Source organism: Camelus dromedarius, chromosome X, assembly GCF_036321535.1.
Source record: "Camelus dromedarius isolate mCamDro1 chromosome X, mCamDro1.pat, whole genome shotgun sequence".
In the NCBI taxonomy this organism is placed as follows: domain Eukaryota; kingdom Metazoa; phylum Chordata; class Mammalia; order Artiodactyla; family Camelidae; genus Camelus; species Camelus dromedarius.
Window position 1 is genome coordinate 98,588,223 of NC_087472.1, and position 14,740 is coordinate 98,602,962.

Below are 14,740 nucleotides of genomic sequence, written 5' to 3' on the forward strand. Positions count from 1 at the left end.
TTCTAGCTCCAAAATACTGCTACAGTGTAAAAGTGTTCTTTCACTCAGAACCTTTGAAAAGCTCTCCAAAGGCCTAATGAAAGAATCAGTCCTCAAATAGGTCCTTTGCCAATACGGCCATAGCTATCTCCTATTATTTCTCTTTAATGTGATTCTTAAACTTCAGCAGGTGTTAGAATCACCTGGAAACCTGAGTTTTTGATCCAGTGGGTCTGAGGTGAAGTCCTAGAATTTGCATTTTTTCCCACAAGTTCCTAAGTGATGCAGATGTTACTGGCATGGGAACCACATTTTGAGAAATGCTGTATTAGACAACGAGCTTCTTGAAGGCAATGACTTGCCCATGTCTACAATATTTAAATGTTTTTAAGATTAGATAATATAACTTACAGAATCAGTAAATATTCATTGTATGCCTCCCATGTATTATGGATACAATAGTGCATGTAGCAAAATCTGTGTCTCACTAAAAAGTATAATGAGCAGGGGAGAAATGAGCGGGTCAGTAAACATTTACAATAAATTAGAACAAAATAAAATTATAAAGTAATTAGAATAAAATAAAATAGAATGGATACAGGGTGAAATGGAAGCCTCCCCAAAGGGCATCTATCTAACCCATTCTTGGTGGCTCACGGAAGGTTTCCTTTTAGTCCAAGCTGAATTTCTTAGGAGTTGGACAGGTGCAGGGGAACGTGGAGATTGAGGAAGTGAAAAAAACCATGAGAAAAGGTAAAACCAGTCTGAAAAACTTCCAGTAGCTCAGTATGGGTGGAAGAGTCGGCGGAATTAAGTATATGTTCCTCCCCAAAACTGTGTTTTTGTCCTCAGCTATGCCTTTGCAAAAAGCACTCTTCTTCTACTTGTAATTGTTCTCCTATCAAATCTTACCTATCCATAATGGCTCATATTAAATGCAATCTTCATTATTAAGCTTCTTACAGCGAGAACCTTATTTTCCTCATGTGAATCTCAAAGCACACTGTTTATCTCTCCAGTGGCATTTTTTTCATGCAATGCCTCTTATTAAAGATAAATATATCTTTCCTCCCCCCTACCCCCAATCTACCACCACAAAACTGGATTTTGAGGTTTTTGTTTTTGTTTTTGAGAATAAAAACTAAGTCTTACTTGTCTGGCTATACCTACAATCAATGCCTTACAAATGGCAGAGACAATCAGTATTCGTTGAACTCAGTGAAATGAGAATGTAACTGTTTCAGAGATAATAAAGTGCCAAGAAAGTTTAGTTTTATATGTAAAACCAATATGTAGTATTAAATTTTTCTCTAAGTGTACTATACTTGATTTTCAGGCTATAATAGACATTCTTTATCCAAAATTATCAAATAAACTTTCTTATAAGTGGATATTTGAAAAAAAGTATTTATATTTTGGGTGCTCCAGACCTAAAGTCATAGTGATGTGATTATGACAAGAAATACAACAGTGGATATAGTTCCTATTTGTCATAGAAAGATTCTGTTTTATGTGTATACATTATATAAACACTTAGGAAAGTTTTCTTCCAGAAAAATATTTTGTAGTGGTTGTAAACAGTCCAAGTTTCTCTTTCTCAACATTTTAATAGAATATTTCATTCACATTAAGTTCATGGGCTGGAATGAACCTTTTAAAAACCACCATATACATCTTACACAAAATACGTCTTATTATTAGCTATAATGTTTTTCTCATATGCTGAACAACTAATATCTTCCTCGTTGTGCAAGGCAGGAAAAGTCAGTGTCCCTCAGCAATGGCAAGTCTTGTTAGTTTATATGTAAATCCCCAACTTGAATACTGAAATGTATTTTATGTACAACACAAAACAGGATTAAAATCACCCCAGAAAGCTTTTAAGATACCTCAGGAGTTAAAAGCCAGAGGTTTTGGTTCTTTGTAGATGGTGCTTATAACTACTCTGATCAAGATGAAGGAGATACCAGGGGTTCTTGGGTTAATGGCAACATAAGTAGGAAGGTCCTTGGACAATGGCTTCCCCAGATTAGGTGCACAGGAGGATTTGGGGTTGGTGCTGAAGTGATGAGAGACTTCCATTCCTTTTTGTACACAGAGGTTAAAAGTTATCTCTGACCCCAGGATTGGCTCTAGCCTATCTAATTTCCAAACAGCAGCTGGTGAGTTATTTGACCAACATATGAAAAGAATCTCTACTCTATGGTCCCAGGCAGCCAAAGTTACAAACAAGCATAAAGGTAAGAATGTAAGCCTATCAACCTGGACCTTCTTTACCTTTGTCACAGTTGTATTTGGAATTACAAGAAAGTATCTCAACACCCACAAGCAGGAAGATAAGACATTCTTAAAATATTTTCAAAGTTACCATCCTTCAGAAGACAAAGTAAATTCATTAACAGTTACCCATGCTTCCATGTATACACTCACTCTTACTCACAGGTTGTAATGTATAAATGATACCTTTTCACAAAGGAAATTTCAAAGAGACTTGAAGTGTGTCTATATGAATGTCTGATGATATGAGTCATACTATACCTAAAGGTCCTGCTGCTCTTTTTAAAAGCACTGAAGAGACTTAATTCAATGCACAAACCATCGCTCTGCAACCAGTGACACTGTCTTTGCCAAACTTTTTGGTGCTGAGATATTTATTATAGTTCTCTGTTCCCTTGCATTACTAAAGCATTTAAAAACATTTCAGAAGTAACTAATTTTAATACACAATATCTTTCAAAGATCATAGAACTACTAACTCTTCAGTACCAATCTAAAAACTTCACCTTCACGTAAATTTTTTCATACAATACTGATGATAAAGTCTTATAATATTAAAATGTAGTATATTTGGAGATATCCTAATTTTGCTCTTTCACAATCACTCATTTACTGAATAGAGACAGAGAACTAGCCATGGCTCAAATTAAAGGAATATAGGCTGAAAGGTATGTATTTGGCTAAGTAACTAAATGCAAAAAAAAAAAAAAAGTGATTTTAAATTCCAGCATGGAATAATTTAAATACGCAATTCAGAGTATTGAAAAATGTCCCAAGGTGTTATCTATTTTAAATAAAACCTTAGTAGTGATATTTTTACAAACATGATTAGAGGAGATAATCTTGGGAAAAGATCAAAGTGTTTGAAGAGAAGGAATATGGGAATGAAAGTACTATTTTCATTAGGGGAAAAATTCCACAATTTTATGTCTTTATTCTCTGAGCCACTCTTCACTTCACAGCCTCCTTAAAAGGCATTTATTTCAGTGAAATAAGACTATGCCAGGCACTTTTTTAAGGCATTTGTTTTTTATGCGGCTTAGTTTCACTATAAAACTTGGACCATGTTGAGCTGCTCACAATTTGAATGTACATATCTGTTTTGGTACTTAATATTTTCATGCTAATTTCACAGTCACACATATAATATGTGTATATGTGTGTGTGTGTTTTATATTTAAAGAGAAAGCATAGAGAACAGTTTCTTACTGCTGAAGATGGATAGGGAGTCCAAGAGAGAAAGCCAGCTTAACGACTACAAGAAGCTACTACTCTTTTTTTCACCTATTGCACATGACCTTTCTGGAGTCTTTTTCTCCATAACCAAGAAACTCTGAGAGTTAAATCAGAATTTCTTGATTGGCTCATGAGGAATTGAATGGGAGGAAGGAAAACAGTAATCATAATTTTTTTCCATTTATTTTTACAAATCATCTACATTGTTTTCACCAAAGGTGGTATATTTCCATATCTTGTTATTTGCATTATCTCCTGTTAACCTATCACTTACATAAAATGCAGACTTTGTATCACTGGTACCTCTGCTTCTGTGGCAAGCTAATTCAAAAACAAGGGTATATAGTTTAGCATCTTGAACATACAGCTTTTTCTCCCTTCTTCCATTTCAGTATGGTATCTGGCAATATTTTGGTCTCTGAAGGCCAAAGGTTTATTTTGGGGGTTTCATGGCTTACATTCATATATGCTATAGAAAACTAAATCAAAGCCCATTTTATTTTTATTTCATCTTCATTCATAGTCTTCTTTAATTTCCCCAAAACAAAATTGAGTGAGTCTGAGACTTGGAGGAGAAAGACAATCACATCACAGTGAAAAGACTGTGGGTAACAAACCTTTGACCATACCCTAGAACCTCATTCCTCTAAAAATCAGTAACATTTTAATATCATAATAATACAGATTTTTAACTAAAATTTTTATAAAAGTATCTGTATGGGTTAAATTTTAAAACAATTTCATATTTGTATATATGGAGATTATTACATTTCAGCCATTCCTTCTGGTTTCATTTCTGCTCTCCTTGCAAAGACATTGGAAATATGTGTATTTTAAAATAAAGAGTCCTAGTCACCAAAGCTAAGGGATGAAACAAAGCTTTGTTTTCTAAAAACTGATCGCTCCTATTTATAAGAATTCTGAGAAAGAATAAAGAAAACATCTATACTTATGAAGAAATCATGCTTTAATTTAAGAATCCAAATGAAAAATGTAATTAGAAAGTAACCAAAACCCTAGTATTCAAAAAGTAACATGCTTAAAAAGTTATAGCTTTTCTATGAATAATTTGTATGTCACTGTCATTTACTGGTAGATATAACAAAAATATGTGTATTTGAAAATATTAGGAAATATTGCAATAGATGCTTATATTTATCAAACAAAACCAAAGCATGTATATATGCATTTATATAGCTAAATAAACAGCATTTTATATCTTTATTAATACAAAATTTTAGTTTAAGAACTTCCATAATAGCTATAAATACTTTCACTGTAGAAGTAATCTTTAGAAATCATTTTACCAGAAATGCAACAACTCAGACAAAAAAAAAGGTCAATGTCAGCTCTAAACGGGGCCACAGTGAACTCTCTCTGCCATTTTTCTCAATTTTAAAATATCCTTTATTGCTCAGTATTAGAGTTAATAACATGAAAGGAAATGTGAAAGTAATCAGTGGTTACATTACCTAAAATTTTAGTCACCATGCTGAATGTTAATTTAATGGATGAATCCTATATTTGAATCCTAGGGCTAAATAACCTAAAAAGAATGTAAGATTATCAGTATCTCTTGAATTTCCTATTTTATGATGCTCTACTGTGTTTTCCTCTGATGCAATAATTTTTTTAATCTTCATTGGGCAGTTAAATGTTATCTACTAATTGCCTACCCCTACTAAAGACAGTAAGTAAATTAGGCAATTGTGACTGGCCGATTTTTGCCTTTTTGATGGAGGAAGGAAAGGGGATGCAATTGACACAGATTTGCAGATGAGTTGGACACTTAATAAGCCAGAGTAGGTAAGAACATCAGCCAATAGATACATTTTAAACATACAAAATAATCACTCATATGGAAACTTTAAAAAATTCTATGTAAAATAACTAAATCATATTAACTGTATGTTGACCACTGAAAGATGATTTTAATAATAAAAATAAATTAGAGAAACCATTTTTTAAAGCAATTACTCTTTTCCTGGTAAAGCTAGTAAGAACTGCATAAATAAGAAAGAAAGAAATCAGGATGTGGAGAGCTGCAGAGAAAATAAATTGGTTAATAGGAAGTTACCATTATTAAGGCATCATACAACTTATCTCCTTTATATAAAGACTTAATAAGTTGATAACAGAAAAATCATAAAATATTATATTCATAATAAAGTAATAAACTGATTTATGTAGGCAAAATAAAATGTATAATTTATATCAACATGTGGCACTTCAAAACCAGTTTCCACACAAGCTCATCAAATCCACAATATTCAATGTAAAATGAAAGGAATCTATGATCAGCTCCTAAACTACACATTATATAAGGTAGTATCTGAAATAAAATATTACCATGAATAATTAAAATCTATGATGCACAATTTCTTTTAATTTTTGGTAAAGGTCTCTATGATTTTTTTCCCCTTTAAAGAGAACAATTCACTTGCTGTTTTAGAATACCAAGTTCTTAGAATCCTAACTGTTATTTTAGGGTATTATTATAACCATTTATTAAGCAATACGTTAACACCATGCAAACATAGTTAATCTCTGTACTCCAACAACCTCCTGTGTTTACAGGAATAAGATATGAGGTGCACTGAAAATAGTGCCATTTGAGATTTCAGTTTTCAATATTTTGGTTATAAGGAATTATAAGATAAATACTTTCTCTTTTGAGAAAGGAGAACAGAAGAAAATAGGCAAGAATAAAAAAAAACTGAAAGAGGTGAAGAATGGAGAAGACACAGTCAAGGGAGAAGAGATGAGGATGGAAAGAATAAAATGGAATCAAAAGAAAAACCTAAAAAATAAAGATAACACTTTAGTAAATTAAAGAAGAGAAAGAGAAAGCACATCGGTGTTAACCAATATCATGGTACTGATTCCACTCAATGAGTCACTCCTTCCTCCTGAAGTCCAGGGGTCGGGTGGAAGAGTGAGAGGAAGGGAAAGGGAGAGCTGGGTTTTAAAGGGTTACCACACTCTCCATCCATTCTGATAATGTTGCCTTCCCCTTTAAATAATACTCGCCTGTTGTTCTGGGGCTGAAGGAACAACAGGGTGAAAAAAGTCAAAAATGAGAGACTAGGGTGAGAATAAGAGAGAATAAGGGAGACACCTTTGAGAATTATATAAATGAAGTTAGAATGACCTTTCCAGATAACTCAATAGTCCTTTAATTTGATCCCTTCCCTCACCGCCTCTGCCATCACCCGTAAGTCCTGTTCAACAATGTTTACCATTCGAGGGGTGACAAAACCCACTAGCTCACAGCGCTCATCTCCCATTTCTCACTCATCAATGTCCAACACCCTGACTATTTGTTGTAGCCTATCTTCTTGACTATCCCAACCTGGTTATTCTCCATTTCAGTAGGCCTTATAGCCACATCATCTATTAAGCCATTTCTTGCCATAATGTAGTCATCAGGTTCCAAAAGACCTTTAAAAATAATAGTGAATGTTTTAATATTTACACAAAGGAAAATTTTCTAAACACTAGATTCAACCGTCACATACCTCACTCTTTTCAACTGATATTCCTAAGAAAAAAATATCTGTTTTTACTATGGATAAAATCTTTAGAACACTTACACACCAAAAACAGTATTGACATGAATTTTAACAGACTCATTAGGAATATGCCCAAATTGATTTAATAACTATAAATAGTCTCATTAGCTAAAAAAAGTTTAAAAGTGCATCATGAGGGCAGAGTTGCTGGTTCAAACTATGCCGAGGTATCTCCCACAGAGGAATGTAGTGGCAGATGAAGTGGAAAAAATCTTGGGAGATTCCAGCAGCCATTGAGGAGTTGGATCTTCACTGGCAGGGAAGACATGCAATAGGACTCAGTCTGCTTTGCTTGAATGTTCATGATTTTTTCTTCTTCCTACCTGGCAGCCACAGTTTCTCAGCCACAGAAGTATGTTGATTAGAAAAGCTTAAAAGCCACTTATAATAAAAAATATAGCAACATGAAAAAGGACATAAAATTTCCAATTTCATTTCAAATAAGAAAATATACTTAAAAAAAGAGCAAACTAGAAACACACATCTAATTGGACAACCTGAAGATATACCATACTAGCAATTTCAAAAAATAGTATTTGAATTCATCTGTGATTATTCAATCTTTTCAGACTCTTAGGGAAAAAATTCAAATTGCTTTTCTATGTATTTTAAAATAAGAAAAGTTATCAAATTTTATATTGTACATTACTACCTGTAGCAGTAGGAAATTTTAGAATTACAGAAAAATACTAACTGGGCTAATAACATTCAAAATATAAGACTGAACGTTACTCTTTTCATTATTAAATCTAAATTGGTATAGAATAATATTGGCAATATCTAACTATCCTGGTCAATTAATTACTGGATTAGAAATATTATTAAATATGTATTTCAAATGTATTAGGCCATACTTTAATGTAATTAGTACATCATAAGCAACCACTAATGGTGATGAATACAGGAGGGTAGAAGGGGTAACTGCAGACTGCAAGTAATTTATACTTGTTTCAACTAATTTATCCATCTATCAAACATTTCACAGTAACAAAATCCAGATAATTTCCATTTCCCCACCTCAGTATGTTGTCTGGTAAGAACTTAAAAGCACTGTACAGACCACAATGCAGGCAGCAGCAAGGAAAAGAGGGCAGAGCAGGCTGCATTTAATAAAATGCACCATTCTTGCACAAATATACCTCCACTTGAATACAAAGAAAATCTGGTAATTGATCACATTATTAAGGAAGGCTACTTTCATGGAATTCAACATAATTTCCTGTGAGAGAATGTCTCTATTATTATCCAAAATCAATTTGTAGGTTTTAGCAGCAGTCTGCCAAGAAACTGGACTCCAGTTGGCCCAACTGCTGTAGCAGGTAAAAGGGAGGAAGGAAGGTTGGAAAGTTAAATTTTATTGAGCTCCTAATGTGTGCCTGGCATTGCGACAGGTGTTTTATATATCTTGTCTATTTGAAGGAAAGGAGCGAGTGAGGAAGTGGCAGTAAAGTTAAATTTCAACCCCATTTCTAATTTCAGTTGCTGATCCACTATCCGAATTATGTACACTCTCACTTCCTTTTCTCTTCTCTTACCCTTGGCCCCACTTAATCCCTCTCTGAATCCTGAGATTCACTTACAAGATTGTTAGAATTCTTGCTCTTTTGTTTGATAATTTTATAATTTGAGTTTGGGGAGGGAGTATAAGAAAACTTAAGTAAGAGCATGGGCCTTGGAGTCAGTGAGCTCTGAGCTATGGGTGAGTTAAATAATCATTCAATGTCCACATATGCCTTCTTCATAGGATTACTGCCAGGAGTAAATGACATAAAATATGTAAAGTACTTAACATGATGCTTGGCACACTGTAAGAACTCAGTAAGTGTTGGTTATGGCTATTACTATTATTAAAAAGAGAAACTGATGCATAAATAGTTACCATGAGTCACTTAAAACCTAAGTCAATTTCAGAGCAAAAACTGGAAACAAGATCCTCCAATCATCATTCTGTGTCATTTTTAATATTTTAGAATATTCCTGTGATGCAAAGATGTGCTTATATACTCTAATAATATTTAAATATCATCAATCCATACAGATTTTATTAGTCCACTTGAAGTCTTTTAAAGACTTTCATATTTAATAGACTTGAGAATCTTCGCTCCGCAAAGAGTTACTTTTAACAAATTTATTTTTCATTAGAGACTAATTTCTATCCTTTTAGAATTGACCAACTGTAAATATAGGTCCAACTATCCAACAGATACTATATTCGTTAAGGTCACACTGCAGATATGGAGGCAGCATGAACATGTGAAGAGCGAGAAGCTGCCTGTCTACTGAAGCAGCAGCTTTATCCCACTGCCCAAATCCTCATCGTAGGGGACAAAAAACTTCAGTCAGGACAATCACTTTGTATAGTTTCTAGTAATGAGAACTTACTCATCATCAAAACTGTCAGAGTGTGGAAAGGCTGTGTTGATTACCATCATTCTGCGTTATTATTAACTTTACACCCAACACGATTAAGTTTTCAAACTTTCATTAACTTTTATTCACTTAGATAATGAACTCATTGAAGAAACATCATAACTTTAATTATCAGTGTTCAGGAGTCTCTTCGAAATATCCCAGACTTCTCAGTTAATTCAAACCCAAAATTGAAATAATGTCTGCCTTAAGATTAGTCACTGAGAAAGATCAGACTTTTCACACTAGTCTTATCCTCAAAATACAGCCTTTTTTTTTGTTTCTTTTATGACTAGAACATGCAAAACCAAATTTAGTTAAAAGGTATAGCAGGAAATAATTACTCACGCTTAAGAGTTAGTGAGCTATAAGTAGAATATTTACAAGAAAACCCATTTTTCTCAAATGAGGATTATTAATGAATAATCAATTATTTCAATTTCAACTTCATTAAAAAAAAAGCCATACCCTTTATTTGGTAGTGATAGAACAAAGTGGACCAAATGAGACAAATAATAGTTCAAAATAAAAAAAAAAATATGATGTTCATTTTCTATGTAAGATTAAGAAAAATTGCCCTGGAAAATCTACCATAGGCACATAATGTCACTGTCTTTCTCAGCCTAGAAAGGGATTCGTGAGGTTCATAGAACAAAAATTTTTATAAACTTATTTAGTTAAGTGCAATAGTTTTAAAACTTAAACTACGGTCCTCTTATGGGAAATGAAGAGCCAATTCAGCTATTAAAATTTTTTTAAAATCGACATTTAAAATAAACCAGTCTGCCAGACATTTTAATGAACAAACCAATGTTAAAGTAGATGAATGCACGTGTGCTGTTACAAAACATACGTATTGGGTAATCTGATAATTTGTAAAACGACACTTAAAAATTGTATCAATAAAAGGTTGAATTTGTATGCACTGTCACTTTAATTTCTATTCCAAAATCATCCCAGTTCATGGGATAATATTATTCTGCACTTCTCCATAAAGAAATGCACATCTAACCTCATCCACCACCAATATTTCCTCATGTTCTTTTAAACTATACCTTACATTCCTTCAGATAATTAAGAAAAATAGGCATTCAGTTATTTTTTAAAAGGCTATTCAATTATTTTGTACAGAAACAAGCATTTCATTTCATTGGTATTCTTTTAAAGCTTTAGCCAATCTTTATATTAGTTCCTCCCACTGACTTGTAAGGTAATTATACATACCACAGTCTGATGATTAACTTGAATCACTTCATCGCCAGCATGGATTTTCTTGCATCGATCTGCAGGTGACTAAATTTAACATAAAGGAAATGATAAAGAACATACGTTTTATCAGTCATTTCCTCTCTATGGAAACACTGTAGCAAGTCTAACTCTTTAAAATAGATCAAAAATTTATCATCTTCAAGACATTAAACTAATGAAAACAGCTACTAAAATTTAATATACTGTTTGTATTCTATGTGTAACTAGAGACAGAAAGTAGAAATGCAAAACAACATATAGATGTTTATGTTATAAAAGACCAATATGTTTTTGAGAGCATTAAGGGAAAATGTAATTGGTATTAATCTTTGCAAACTTTATACAGACAACCCTCTTGGGCTCTACCACACAACTGGTTTAAAAATATATTTCAAAACAATCTTTTAAATTTTTATCTTTTTCATTTAATACAAATATTCATATTAATATCAGCAAACAAATATTTTCAAGTACATGTTAATGATCAGCACCAAAGCTTAGCCAACCGATGATTAAATTGCTAATTTATTTCATCATTAATGTCATCAATCCTGAATAAATGAGAAAAGCAAATTAAAAGATGGACAGCCATTAGTGCAAAGTTGCATTACACAACATTCTTTCTCTAAATGTCTAATTACAAGAGTATCTTACTTCTTATGTTTCATAAAGCGTAATATATTGGCAAACAAAACCACACTAAATAAATTAAAATGCCAACATTTCTACAGGATGTAACAATATTATGATTTTTTTCTTTATTTCCCAAAGTGATTAAAAACAAAAACAAACAAGCAACATTCACAAGTTTTATGAGGTGTTTAGGAAACTAAAATGAGATTTAAGATAGAAATTTTATAATATTCTAGATATATATAATGAATTTAAAATATTATTCTTTATCTCCCCTCTAGTGACTACTGATTGACTATGCATATTATTACACATTTTAATAATATGCACACAGACTCTTGAATATACAAATTTGTTTTTACGAAAATTTTTTGTGCATTTTATGTGTGTTAATTTATCTATCAAATACAACTACAAATACTGCAATACTCTTCGTGAGTATCTACTGAAAGCTAAAGAAGAATGACATGTTGATGGAATCTGCAAACTAAAATGCTACTTTTAAGAATTGGAATAGGATTTACTTTAAAAGTGATTTCCAGTTCCTTTAGTTTTTATTCATTTCCAGTTTCCAAAACAAAGAAGTCTTGAAACAATATTAACCTCAATTCAGCACATTTAAAAATTCACAATAAAATTATTTGCCATAGGCTAGAATCCAAGATTAGATGATATTCCAGGGAATTCCAGCTACTAAAGTAATAACACAAGCATACTGTTAAGAAGGTAGTTCAGCTAGTATGTGAACTCAACCCTTAGAATGGTGTAACAACAACAACAACAACAACAACAAAACCCCCAAGTATTTATTTCACAGCACCTACCACATCAGACAAGTACCATGTAACATTTCTGAAAAGTTTGTAAATAGAGCTGTAACTATAGAGTCAGCCCCTGAGCTATATGGCTCACAACTGATCTTTTTAAAGGAGAGTATGAAAAAAAAAAAAAAAAATCAAGCCAATGGCCCTAAGTCACGATGTAAAAGAAAATGACAATTGGTATATAAAATTCAAAGAAACTGAAACAACTTTTTACACAGGTAAGTAAAACAGGGAATAAGTCACAGAAAGTATAGACTTTCAGTGTTAAAAGGGATCCTAGCGATATTTTATCCAAACCTCTTCACTTTACATAGAAGAAAACACGTTAGTGAGCAGCTTTAAGACTTAACATGTATCTCCTAATGATAAATGACTAAGGGTACCAAAAATAGTAAAACGTTTTCAAGAAAAAAGAATTAAATGATGACCTGTTAATATATAGTTCTTATCTGAACTATTCACAAATCAATCTTTCTTTGGTCACTCATCCATTTATCAAATATTGAGTAATTAATATGAGAAAAATTAGTATGAGTTCAACTTTTTTTTATAGATTCCAGACAGTATATAGAGAGATGTATTCATATCCATTCAAGATACAGTTAGTTCAAAATCACCATTTCCGTGATTCCTTCTCTGATTTCATTTGGCAGCATTTACTATTTTTTCCTTTGTCCATCTATGCAAATTTCACTACCTATTTACACAAATAAACCCCTATTTGTACTCCTTAGGGGCAGCAAGCCATTTTAATTAAAAAATTCTTTCAATACCTAGCCCTAACCCTGGAACACAGCAGACATGAAGCAGAGGTTTGTTAAATGAATGATCAGAGGAATGTACATATAAAAGAGAATGATCAATCAGTGACGAGAGTATAGTTTACAGTACCTCACTTCATTTAAAAATGTTAAATAATTGGCAATATGCATGTAACCAATATTCTTGATCCCATATAAGTCTCATATTTAATACCAAATGTGAAGCTAGTACATGAATCCAATGTAATACATATTATGTTTCACCCTTCACAAGAAACCAAGAGAAGCAGAGGGGAAAAAAAAATCAATAAATGATTAAAGCAAAATAGGTGAATTAGATGAAGAGAATGTCAACTTTTTAAAAAGAAAAGCTGGTAAAATGTTGAGATCAATAATAGCTCGAGAGTAACTGATTCCACCTTAGTCTTCTTTGAAGGAACACAGCATAAACATGTAATTTGTCAGAATTTCTAAAAGAAAAAATTCAAAGCACAGCACTTGCTTAAGAGAGTGGGGTAGAAATCTGGGACAACCAAATGCAAGAATAATGACTTAATATGAAATTCAAATCTATTATACGGATTCTATTAATGTCTAACACAATCACTTCCCATTTTTGTAGCTCTTTATAGCATAGTCTTTCATATTTACTAGCTTATTTGATTTTCACAACAACCTAATGAGGTATATAGTGCAGATGATATATTATCTTCAATTTATAGTTGAGGAAATTAAAGCAATGAGAGGGCAAATGAGTGGCCAAAAAATTACACTGCCATTAAGATGCAGAATAGGTTATAGGGACTCTGACCCACTGCTTGCAGTGGTTCTCAAACTGAAGCATGTCTCAGAATCATCTGTTAAAACAGAATCTCTTATTAAGAAATAGGCTGATCTCCAGAGTTCTGATTCAGTAAGTCTGGGGTGGGGCATCTCTGAACACATTCCCAAGGGAGGCTGATGCTGCTGGTCCAGGTAGGGACCTTACTGTGAAAACACGTTGATCTATTTATCATGCTGCCACTCCACTGAATTAAGCTGAATTATACTTCAAGTATTCCAAAAGCCTAACTCATCTGATGTTTTTATCTTGTGTGAGTTAAGTTTCTTAACAGAACTAAACTATTTGACAGATGGAAGTATATTATTTTAGATGTCACAATAACTTGTCATGAATCAGAAAATACTTAACAAAGATGAGTCTCTGCCTACAAACAGAAAACATCTGACTTACTTCAGGTAAACAGCTATTCTAAACTAACTAAAATGACTGAAATTCTCCCCAAACTAGTACTTACTACCTCAGTATGTCTTTTTAGTTTTATCTCCCAATCTGTTCATGTCCTCAGAAGTCAACCTCAATTATGTGAGATATACAAGTTGTTTAACAGTAAAAGGAAAAATACACACCAAAATTTGAAATGTTAGAATACTTACATTTTCTGTAGTTCCAGTAATTACATGGAGGCCATCATAAGTTGATTTAATATACATACCCTAAGAAAAAAGACAGCATCAGAAAAACAAGTGAAGCAAACTGAAATATTTTCAAGTTTATTGTAATTTCATTTACAAAAAAAATTGTCCTATCAAATTAAAATTGCCCCAGGGATGATTCCATGATCCAGTAAGGCTGTCTTTAAACTGGTAAGTTCCTACCTGAATGTTTGGTTTCTAAAGTTTGCCTAAAGAAGCCTGTACTCAGCTTAACCAAATACTCGATAAGTTGATAATTGCCTATGAAACTTATAAAATGCAGCATGGCAATTCAATATCCTGAAGAAAGAACACATCTCACTCC

The 14,740-nt window shown here is 32.7% G+C and overlaps 1 protein-coding gene across 5 annotated transcripts in view; it reads right to left on the bottom strand.

The window, feature by feature from the left end:
• CNKSR2 (connector enhancer of kinase suppressor of Ras 2) overlaps positions 1–14,740 on the bottom strand; it is a 242,303-nt gene that overhangs the window by 116,934 nt on the left and 110,629 nt on the right. For all 5 annotated transcript variants that reach the window (XM_031445722.2, XM_031445723.2, XM_031445725.2 and 2 more), the window contains exons 7-8: positions 14,377–14,436; positions 10,698–10,766 (exon numbers count right to left, since the gene is read on the bottom strand). In XM_031445722.2, coding sequence (XP_031301582.1) covers positions 10,698–10,766; positions 14,377–14,436 — 129 coding nt within the window. The remainder of the gene's footprint in view (positions 1–10,697; positions 10,767–14,376; positions 14,437–14,740) is intronic.